Source organism: Neodiprion lecontei, chromosome 3 (assembly GCF_021901455.1).
Source record: "Neodiprion lecontei isolate iyNeoLeco1 chromosome 3, iyNeoLeco1.1, whole genome shotgun sequence".
In the NCBI taxonomy this organism is placed as follows: domain Eukaryota; kingdom Metazoa; phylum Arthropoda; class Insecta; order Hymenoptera; family Diprionidae; genus Neodiprion; species Neodiprion lecontei.
This window is the reverse complement of record NC_060262.1, coordinates 37820893-37833095: the sequence shown is the minus strand read 5'-3', so window position 1 is coordinate 37833095 and position 12203 is coordinate 37820893. Positions and strand designations below refer to the sequence as shown.

Below are 12203 nucleotides of genomic sequence, written 5' to 3'. Positions count from 1 at the left end.
TATTATATTAATTATATATTTTTTTATATAAAAAATGGAAATGTCTTTTTTTTTTTTGGTTTTATCTAAAACCGCACAGGCAGGCACGTTTTTCTACTGTTTCAGACAAAACCGTCTTGTCTTATCTAATCCGTAAATCTAGCAATATCCTTGCCAATGTTGCGTTATGATGTCGTTCGAGTGCGGCGTCACAACGCAGTTGAGAACAAATTATTTGTATAATTTGTGCAACGTAAACGTAAAGCTAAGTTTGATTTTGATATACTTTTCATTTTTCATTCCCCATTTTTAGCATCGAAACTTGCTAACATCATTTAACTTTTGTAAATAATTTCGCGATAGAATAAGAGAACCAACCAATATTTACATAATAAATTCTCTTTTTCGTAACATTATTTTTATAGGAGTTTTTCACCCAAATTCTCTTTTGCATAAATTTAATTAATTCCATTTATTTTTGCTTTTTTTCTCATATTCTTTATGCAGTTTTGAGCAGTCACGTATCTTTCGACAAAAGAAAACAAAAATAATAATAGTAATTAAAAAAAAAAAAACTAACAGCGTTCTTCTAAGTATATATAAATATAGAAGATACAACCTATTTGCGACAGAAGAAGAATAGTGGCATTAAATAATATTCGGTGAATATATTAATATAAAATTAAGAGAATTATTACTGAATATTGTTACATTTGTAAAAAGAATACCTAGGACAACTAGATCAAGTTTGTTAATATTAACTCTTTGACGAAGAACGTGAGTGCGCCAGACTTAATTATCTAATTTGTTAAAATTAATATGCAATAAAATGTAAACATTGTATCGTAGAGAGAAGTTTCCGTAAATTAGATGTTTATGTGTTGAATACCCCGAACCGAAACTTCACGCCATACGCTACAGATAATTACACCTTATTCTCTACCTAGCTAACTAATTTTAGTCGAACGTAAAAAAAAAAAAAAAATAAAAAAAAAACACTCTACTGGGTTGGCAATATATTCCAAACTGTAATGTCACGATAATTTCGTTTCTCTGTGTTATTCTTTCATTGTGAAGTAAGCTAAATCGTGTATAAAAACCACAAGAAAACAAACTATTTTAGACATTCTAGATGGAAAGGAATTACTTTCAGAACACATCACATGTATTTTATTAGTTACCTTTTTTCAGTTTTTTTTAAATAAATAATGAGATAACTATTTTAAGCTCGAGTGGTGTCAAGACTAAATAAACTCATACTTTTTCTTTGTATTCAATAATGAATGATTAGTTTAAACAAGGATTCTGCAAAGCTGATACGATATTAATTAGATTTAAGTATTAATAATTGACGAAATGCGCGTTTACCCCAATTATATTTTCAATATAATTCACGCAATCATCATGTATTTTTTTTTTTATTAACGCGATATTATGCCTCAATATAATTTCATAACTATCTAATAATTGTCTTTATCAGCCTATCTTTGAATACCTTGCATATAACAGTACATTGTTTTCAATTTCTTTGTTAATTTTTTATTTTTTTTTTCCCTAATTCTTTGCGGACAAATAGTACAAGCAATTGAAGAATTATGATGATCTTTGATCACCAAATTTGCAAAATTATTTTTTACAATGTAAAGTCCGATGTTACGGACTTTAAATATATTTTTTCGTGGTCTGCAACGTTTATAATAATGTTTTTGCTCGTTTATAGAATCCAGACTTCCTACCAAACTGGGATATACTTTACACGGTAGTTTCTAGTAATCTGTTAAAAAAATTTCTTTTCTTTCAAGAGCGCACAAGCAGTTAATTATGCTTTTTAAAGCCTGAACGGAGCCCGTTGCTCGATCGGTGTTGGCACCTTGCCACCTTTTTTTATTCCTGGAGTTGAGGATACAGACGTATCGGATGCCCCAGATGGTTTTCGAGCGAGTTTTGACGTTGGCGGAAGTGGCGTACTGGAGCCGCTGGATGGTGTCCGTGTCCTAAATTATCATTTATAGTATTAACGACAATGAAATTTCTGATGGCACCTGTGTTTACAATGGCAATCACAAGTAGTGAAGTATGTTGGAATCTGTTAGAATTTTATACTGTAAATATTCCAGTTTTTTTGTACACGAAAAATGTTGTACTGGATTATTTATTTGTACATGTCACGAAGTTTGCTGCTATTTTTGTTCAACAATGAGTACGAGTGAACTATGTACAAATACAAATTATAAACAAAATTCAAAAAGCTTGACTTGTAAGTCAAAGTTGTAGTATAGCGACATACATTTCATTATAGTTTTTTCCATACAGCAAAAGCCCGTTTCCACCTTTCGTTTGGATCCAAAAATCGTACCCAATAATGGTATTCTGAATTCATCAGAGCAAAAGTATGAATCCATACCAAATATGAAATTGGTAGAAAATATGTACATCAAATGAATACATGAATGTAAAAAATGCTAAAGATAATCTGACCAATGAGTATTTACTGCACTACTTGGAAATTGGGGATAAGTTGGCCGTACATTGATCACTTTGATTAATCAATATTTCCAAATTTTACCTATTTGTTTGCCTGACGGTCGAGGGGATGTTAGTTGCCGAACTTGTACGGATGGAACTGCTCCTGAGCATTGCGGAAAGAAATTGTTAGTGTTAATTGACAGAAGGTAAGCTCAAAGCCATAGAAACTCATTCTCTAATTATATATTCTGAGAAAAAGGTGGTTTCTATTATAGTAATTTATATACAGTAGCGTTCTACGAATCAACATCTAAAATCCTGTATATACAGATAGTCAAATGACATCATTCCACAAGAGACGGTAAAGCCGATATAAAAAAACAAATCATCACTCAACGACACAAGTCACAATAATCTTAGCATGCAAAATATCTGTTGAATCCACTTCAAGCTCTGGTTTTCAAAAGAAATAGTACAGATAAGCATGACATCAAAACTTGTGCATGCATTGTCATGCTAAAATGTGGCATAACGTATTCATTGAAATCTGGCTATGTTTACAGCCTTCTACTTCTATTTAGTATCAAGATTGATTGCATATTTCAGAGAATGTTATCAAAATTACAAAGATTGTCAGTTCAATCTAATTTGTGTTTAGTGGTAAACATTTATATTTTGTAATGTAAGGATTTTTGTCAAAGATAAAAGACTGCAAAATGTTCTCAGCAAAATCTGTGTGAATATTCTAAGCAAGAAAAACATAGTAAACAGCAAGAAAAAAGAATCTATTTCATTGGAAGACATGCGATCAGGCATACCCAGTGGAATCAGTAGAAATAGTGGATTGGTTGCTTTGTGTTGAATGAGTTGAAATATTGCTGATTGTAGACTGGGGCGATTTTATTTCTGGTCCAACGTAAACCGGGATCCTAGAGCGGCTAAACCCATCACCACATTGAAATTAGTTTTCCATTATATTAATGATGAATATTGACATTGCATAGTGTGTACATTGCAGGTGTACAAGATCGAAGCACATTTGGTATTTATTATAATAATGCATGAAGATTCATGTTTTCATAAAACAAAGCAAGTTCAAAGCAAATTAAAAAAAATTCATAATATAAATTTATAATGCAACGAGTAATACCACCACCAACACTGTATGTTTATGGACCGATTGCTTTCTACAATAGAGTAGATTGACTGCCTCGTAATGCGACATTTTCATAACAACCCTCAGCTTAACAAATACACTTTTTTTGCAACATATAGTACACAACCCGAACCCGTGTATAATACATGATGAATAGAATCATCCGTGAAGAATCAGGTAATATTTTATCATTGTTCTTTACCTAATTGGTGTTCCGACACCAGACAGGGTTGGTATACTCGATGCTCGATTCATTGAGCCGAACCTAAAAATTTTATTAGCTGCGTGTTAAGGCCTGTCAATTCGTTATTTATCAACCGTTTGTTGACTTGTATAACCGCCATCAAATTTACTGAAGATTCAATCTTGGAACAATGAATTATAAAATGAATGAAAAGTGATTAAAAGAAAAATGGTGTGGTCAGGATACATATTGAAAAATCACACTGCACAAAATTCAGAAGTCAACTTAGAAATGCATATATTGCATGAGATAACTTAGTCTTTAACCCATACATTGTATCTGCTGTATTAATGTCAATTAATAATATTAATGTTTCTAAAAATGTTTGTTAAGTTAAAGAGATTGTTATTTTTCTGAATATATAGGGTAAAGAGGGATTTTTTTTATAATGCTTATGCAATAAATGCAGTTAGCATGTTACGTCATTAATACAAGTAACTAAAGGTAATGCAATGACAGTTAGTCTTCTTTAAATTGTTGCAGGCTTTCTTTACTTCATAATTATGAATACTGGTGAAGAAAATCCTCTACAAACCTGGAGGTTGCACCACCAGCGGGGCTGATGAGGCCGGTAGGTGTTCGTGGACGTGAACTAGATCCGTTAACTGGAGCCCCTAGTCTTCTACCTGAAATACTGTTGTGACGACTGGATGTTGGCGTATTACCTGTGGTACCCACAGTTCTACGTGGAATGCGACTTGGTGTACCTTCATCTGCGAAATTTTAAAAAAACGTCTCATTTGTAACACCTGTCTATCAAGTTGTTCGTAAATATTTCAGAAACTCTACCAAACACTTTATGCTTACCAGTACTGTCTAAGGATTGAGTTGATCCATAGCGGCTTGGAGGCTTGCTACCTTGTCTGGAAACTGGTCGACTGCTCGGCCGACTCGCTGGTCGAGATGCTGGCCTGCTTGACGGACGGCTTCCTCCTGGAATGAAAAATTTGTCACATAAAAATAGATATCTTCGTGAAACATTTAAATATACAGACATTCACACACGGTCCATTAAAATTGAAAGCTTCATCTGATAAAATGTTTCGTCAATAATTGGCACTTTAAATTGCGATGTAAAAATTTCGGTTTTTCAAAGCATGAAATGAATAATCCATTTACCTGGGGTTAAAGTACTTCTGTAAGGTGTACTAGTTTTTCGTGCTGGTGGCCTGAAAGAGCTTTCGTTGTCGCTAAGACTGTCAGGTGTTCCGGCGCTCAACGAAGTTCTCGATGCACGTGTTTGACCCATAGGTGTACTTCGTGCACTACGCTCTCTCACCTAGACGTGGTAATTAACAGATGTTTCAATGATTTGACTTAGTTTGGATCATTAGAAGCTATTAGTTAAGCTTTTACAGCATAAAAATGTACATATATAATCAAATAAAACAACTGAAATTTAGAACAAAATTAGTCGAAATTATCATTCAAATATTACTCATTCTTCTTAACACATTTTTGTTAACTGTGACAGTCTACTACACTATGATATTTTATTATTTATTTACAGCAGTAATTGATTGGAAGTAAGTATTGACATTATATACTTCGCAATTGAAATGCTTTATTTTTAACTTGCGATTATGAAGAAGCTCTTTTTTCTTACGGAGCACCTAACTCAGTTGTATAAATTAGAACCATAATTAAGTATGAAATAGAATTTTAAGCTAATGTGTATCACAATCCATATTTACTGTAACAAAACGGATCGTTTATGAATACAGGTATATTTCCGAAGTCAAGAAATTGTTTTCAGTACTATTATGCTTTCATTACTAGTTGTATTATACTTTAAATGCGTTTAATTTGGGACTGTTACTACAGTGAAGAGAAAATCATTTGCTATCAGTTTATTCAATGTATATTGATTGATATGTCCAAGTAATAATATTTTTGGAAGTATACGTCAATCGTCACTTAGGTACTATTGTTAAAACAAGTATATTCATGTTGGATAATTTCCCACTTTTTACATTTAAAATTATAATAAGAAGTGGAAAAAAATGTTAATTAAAACTGTATGTACATACCCACTGCTCGTACTACTTGACGTTTGAAAAGGCTCAATTTTATTTATGGTATAGCGAGAATATATGACGTGTCAAGTAATACTAGTAGTACCAGTCATAGTAGTAGTACTGGTATTATATACATTTTTTTATTGCTTAGAAATAAAACTAGGATTTAAAAAAAATTATAAAAATTGAATATGAAGATGTTACTGAGATATCAATCTGATCAACTTATGTGATCTTAATTCAAAATAGGTCAATGAAATACTTGAAAAAAAAAGGTTTACTACTTTTTACCATAATTAAAACTGAGAATCGGAATCTACCAAATACATGCTAACTTACCATAAGGAGCTGGGAGAGATACAGTAGTTTATGGTGATTTGAGGTGTCTCCGATCAACGCCACTATCCACGCATTAATACAGGATATAGTTAAAAAGTTTGAAAAACAAGAATATTCTCTACTCAATTTATAGTCGCATTCTAAAACAATGGGCAAGTTCTGTAATGGTAGCATGTCCAAGAAATAAATGTTTCCAAACATGCTGTGAAATTGGTTTTTATCTTTGAAAGTCCTTGACAATATCTTACAAGGTCAATAATATTGAATTTCTTTGCCACTGTTGAACTTTTCCATTGCACTGCACGTTGAAATTTTCATTTGAAAAGAGGAAACATAAGAGCAGGCCCGAATTTATATACCACTAAAGGAACTAGTCGATGTCAAAACCAATACATGGAAATTCTATGATCGTTACCCATCCATGCTAAGAGTCCAATATGGGTATGTCCGTTGCTTAGGACGGGAACACAATAGAAGGAAGTATTTCGAGGCATTCAAACAAATAGTACTCAAACCAGGTAAATAATAGTGGAAACAAAATAAATCAAAATAATGCTATAAATGATTGGAATGGTGATTCATAACATACATTCGATTCTACACAATCAAACAGAATACATTGCACAAGTATCTGCGTATTACAGATAATATTGAGCGTTGATAATACTATACCGCAGTATTTCCTCAAAACCACAAACCCAAACTTATGTTGTTACTCTCAAGTTTGCTTCGTCCTAGAATTACCACAGTAGAATTTTGTTGGACATTTTTTTTGCGATAAATAGATAACAATTCTAATAAGCTATGATGCAGTCTATTTAATTAAGTTTCACAGTTGGTCAACTAATAATTTTCAGAAAGAGAATAATGAGTTTGGCTGGAAGAAATTCTATCTGTTACAAAATTGATAAACAATTTTCATCATGTTCAAAATTATTTGATGTGTTCATTGACAAGAGCATGGCAAAAATTTCACATAAATTCTACCCTGGTTTCTTTAGGATCACAATAAACAGGAAATTTGCTAATAATTCACGCTATTTTAGTAGATGCAAATCGCAGGCTCACACGGACAGCAACGAAAAACAAAACAATAAATGATCACACGGACGACAGAATGGAAGACAGAATTCATTATTTACCCAGTGGTAAGAGGGTGCGTGCATGTGGAGAGGGTATGAGCACGGGAGATCCTCCTTTTGCCTCAAACTCTCAAATATCGGCATCAGCTGGTTCATGAACTCCTCCGCTGTACCATAAACCAAAAGTTTTACAACGCTGTGTCTATTTTGTAGAGTATCTCTCTGACGGCATATTGTTAAACGTTGTTTTTTATTTTCCTATCTGATTCTGATCTGATTACAAACTTCCAGAATGCTATTCTTGTTACGGTAAGCTCATCAATTAGATATCGATTATCAATCATTTGGCACTTATTGTCAATAAAATGAATTCGACAGTGAACATTCAAGTGTGAGAAATAATGAAGATCCTGAAGTGTTATATTTATACTTGAATTTGTGTCTTGAGTACAAAGAATTTGAATCATTATAATGCAAGTATAATTAACGGCATTTGGAAGATGGTGTAATGTTAATCAATGTCTGTGAGGATGCTACCATAATATTTGACCTGATCATTCACACATTTAAAGAAAGTGCATCTGTGCCGGTTTATCAATATTTGTGGAAAAAAAAATGAAACCTATTCAACTTAATCATCACGCTGAAATCACATCTCCTGAGGTTTTAACGCAATCTGTGGTGAGTGTTGTCCTGAAAATGATATACCAACGATATTCTTTCCTTACCAATAGTACCCAAAAACTCTTGAGTTTATCATAAACACGACATACCCAAGTGTGACAAGTCATAACAAAGCAACTACATACAACTACCAATATACGTATACTTATCAACCGTGCTCATGCAAAGTGATCCTGCAAACTTGTAATACATGAATAATGTACTCACCAGAAAATGCTGAAACTTCTTGGGGCCACGTACCTCAGTTAGAGAGAACGAAGAGATTGTGAAAATGCGATGAATATGCGGTGTGATATACGTCAGTTAAATTAGAGAAAAAAAAAACTCGTTCATGAAAGTGTGATAACATATTGAAACTTGGCAAGAACCTTTTACTCATCTGTAATTTAATTGCAGTATTAGCAGTTCAGTGTAATAATTGTTTTGTTGAAAATAAATCAAGCTTTCATACTTGCCAAGTTTAAAATGAAATTATAGGTCGTAGATATACATGTGAAAAAAATTTATTGCGCACGGAAATAAATTTTTTTCAAATGGTTTCTTCGGTCTTTAACTGTCATTATCATTGCGATTACAGTAATGTGAATGAGAGGCAATGGATCAGCAGGTTTGATTTCTGATGCTTGACCGTGATGAAAGGATATTTCATGGGTCTGTCATTATTACCTTAGTTATGGGCCCAGCAGAGGATATTGGCGTACGTTGCAGGGTCGAGGTTGGACTCGGTTTGGACCTGAACGCTGTCATAGTCTGGCTGACGCCATCTGCCAGTATGAACTGTTCCCGTAGCTCAATGTTCGTCCTTCCCTTGGCTAGAGTGTGTTGCGTGCACGCAGTTAGTAGGAAGGCGTTACGGGATGCCAAGGATTGTAGGAAGTGCCAAATATTTTTTTTACAAAGAACAGATATAGAGAGGAAATAATTTCAATTATACATAATTAAGGGAAAAATTTTTACAGAATAACGAAACGAAATGAAAAGAAACAAAGAATATGAAAAAAAAGTTAGTATAGCATAATATAGTAGATATTTTACAAATTTACAATACCGAGGCATGCAAATTGAATAAATTGGTATAAGAATTGAATAGATGAGGAGAGATAAAAGAGTTTAACCGTAGAAGATAGCGTGTAGTGTATGTGTATGTGTATTGGATTGATAAAAGGAAAAAAGAAAACAACAAATTTAGAATAAAATAAAGGAAAAACTTAAGTACGATATAAATAATTAGGGATATTGAAAAATGATATATCAGTTTGTATTACAGTTTCGTTATTTGATTTACGTTTGATTCTATGCTAATTTTACTATATTATATATAGTTTCAATAAATTTGCACATTATATATTCTGTAATACGGACTGGTATTGCTATTGTTACTACATTATACCTATCATCTTGAAACGTGAAGTTCGTTTTACAAACCATCTTGTGGATGAGATTCATGTTACAATATGATAAGAACACTCTATCAAACATAACTGAAATACTCTATTATAAAATCCATGTCCAACTCCAACACCATGCTACATATATTGGTTGGAGAAGATAAATAAATAAATAAACAGATATATTACATAAAATAAAACACAATTCTCAAGTTCGCAAACTGTACCATGTGATGAATTTAAACTAGGGCACTGATATGAAATATAGGTAAAATATTTGATATTGTTGTACTGCTAGAATATACCAAAACTTGTTTCATTATCTCGAATGAAAACTTAAAACTATTAGAATATGTACGAAGAACATTAAAACGTTTTTGCTCCCAACTACCGTTGCATGGAAATTGATAATGAATTCAAAATGTCCTGTATCCGCAGTCACCACAACACTACACACTGTAATTAAATGTGCTCTACTACTTTTTTCATGGACAAAAGAAGAAGATAATCTGTTTTACAGATTATTAATGGGAAACACATCTTCTAATTCTACAACGAAATAACTCTTTTGACAATGCAATACTCTCAGTCGTCAGGAATTGAATATAAACGTATTTGTTGCAACGCGCCTTGAGATATAACTCGACAAACGGTTAAACGTAACATTACCTAAGTTCTGGAAAACACAAACTTCGGACACAAATAATTATTGAAAAAACAAATAAACTACTAAATGCCAATTAAATTATTGTATGAACATGCAACGTAAATTACTTATGACTTCACAGCTGATATGTCAATTAATGCTAATAACCAAATAGAATTAGAGTTATGAGATCTTTTAGGAGTTTGGTAGGTCCCATTAATCAACAATGCTATAATATCTATTTGCAATTTACTAATTTAAAACCTGAACGATGATAAGATGTAGTTTGCTTATTTACACGGTCGTTTGAGGTAAATCCATGTACATGATATGGTATTAGTTCAATATCGTTGTATCAACTTTGTCAGTTGGAGTTATAATTGATTTGAAAAAAAAAAAAATTAATAAATGTGCTGGAGACAATAGCACTGTGCATATTTTTTGCATCAATCAATCATAGATCTTTCGTTTCCAAAATTTAGTGCTCAGCTTAAAGGATAACATTGCTTTTTTGTGCTATAAAGCTTGGCATATCAGTTGTGAATAAAATAATGACATGCACAACACTCTTACCAAGTGGGCACCAGCCCTCGTGCTGTTCAGGTTTGTTAGGATCCGGTATTGGCATTAAAAAAACTAAATGATTTAATGTGATGAAATAGTACGGTGAACGGCATACGGTGAAATTAAAAATATAAGATCATGCATTGCAGTTGATTTGAGGAATAAAAAGCAACCATAATTATCAGATATTAAATCAATGATTAATATTTAGTAATAATTATGTTTTGGAAGGTGCACGATTGGGTTTAAGGAGGGTGGAGTGAGAGAAAGCAATAAAGTTCATGTTAGTATGGGGTCTATCAACAATATCACAATTAACTACAATTCTTTTTTTGCTTTTATTTAGTTTTCTCCCAAAAGAAGATTGCGTTAGAAAGATAATAATTTCTCAATTCTGGATCTCGAACTTCTAATTCCTTTAATGTAACTCAAGTGCATTTTCAGAATTTAAGATTTCAAACCAAAATAAGAGTCTCAAAGCATAAACAAGTTTCAATAACTGGATCAATTTCAAACTGTAGGCAGTGTTACTGATTATTTTTAATCGTTAAAAAAAAATCGAATTAGGCAATATAAATTGAATTATAAATCAGTGAAAATAAACCACACAAATCTTCTTTTGTAATTGATACCATTTTCTATCAACTGTGATTGGCCAAGTTAGATAGGAGAACTAAGAACCAAAATTTCAGCAACAAGCTAAGCAAAAGCAAATATAATAAACACACACTTTCTCCATTTATGTCCCCATATTTATATTCAGCTGGTGATTATTTGTGATTAATAAAAATTACTCTTGTTGTTACCTCAGGAGTTGAGATCATACACACAAACGCACTATCATGTTATATATTATTATTATGAGAGCCCAGGCACAAAAACATTTCAAAATGTTTCAAAAGTATAGTAATTAGATATTATTACGATCTCACATTAAATAGTGAGTATATGTTATTATTAAAATTAAGAGTTAGCAAAATGTTTTTGTTTTTATTCGAGCGGAGCAAATGAATGCTGATGAACCATGAGAAATGTTAAATATAACAGAAAATACGGAATAATTAATTTATTAAAATAAAACACGAGAAATGGTTTTCAAAACTAACAAGTAACACGACAGTCTTAAAACCATAACTAAATATTTTAACGTGCCTCTTGATAGGGGAGCGGGAATAGTAAATCACGTTTCTTTTCTTCGTAAATATCATGGTACTGGGTGAAATCGTTATGCATGAATACAAATCTTTTAATCTAATTTTAGACGCATATAAGATGGTAAATATAATGTCAGATTCTTGTTACATAGCAATTCAAAAATAAACAAGAAGTTGTACGATACTGCTGTACCAAGCTAAATCGGTCTGAACTTGTACAAATTGAGTTAATTTTTTGGCCGTTGAAATATTAAAAGCAGGTCATATGTTTTGCAAGACAATTTTAGCTTCAATTTAGCAGGCATTTTATTTTCCAAACAATATTTATCGAATTAATATGACTTTACAATAGAAAAAAAACTCAACGTTATATTGCTATCAAAGAAGCTGATCAATAATTTTCCATAATATTGCTTAATGAAACGGAAAATATGATGACTAACCAGCATAAATTCAGTTTCAAATAAAATGGTCGATAAAATA

The 12203-nt window shown here is 32.1% G+C and overlaps 1 protein-coding gene across 19 annotated transcripts in view; it reads right to left on the bottom strand.

Moving 5' to 3' along the window:
* The window catches only part of LOC107224961 (microtubule-actin cross-linking factor 1), a 173222-nt gene continuing 161019 nt past the window's right edge, over nucleotides 1-12203 (bottom strand). For 16 of the 19 annotated variants that reach the window (XM_046733678.1, XM_046733679.1, XM_046733680.1 and 13 more), the window contains 8 exons: nucleotides 8635-8780; nucleotides 4965-5124; nucleotides 4653-4778; nucleotides 4381-4558; nucleotides 3804-3866; nucleotides 3264-3383; nucleotides 2546-2608; nucleotides 1-1973 (listed from right to left, as the gene is read on the bottom strand). In XM_046733678.1, the coding sequence (XP_046589634.1) occupies nucleotides 1808-1973; nucleotides 2546-2608; nucleotides 3264-3383; nucleotides 3804-3866; nucleotides 4381-4558; nucleotides 4653-4778; nucleotides 4965-5124; nucleotides 8635-8780 (1022 nt within the window). In that variant the 3' untranslated portion in view covers nucleotides 1-1807. Of the gene's footprint in view, nucleotides 1974-2545; nucleotides 2609-3263; nucleotides 3384-3803; nucleotides 3867-4380; nucleotides 4559-4652; nucleotides 4779-4964; nucleotides 5125-7344; nucleotides 7452-8634; nucleotides 8781-12203 lie in introns of all 19 variants that reach the window. The other 3 variants (XM_046733691.1, XM_046733696.1, XM_046733692.1) reach the window with 3 other exon arrangements.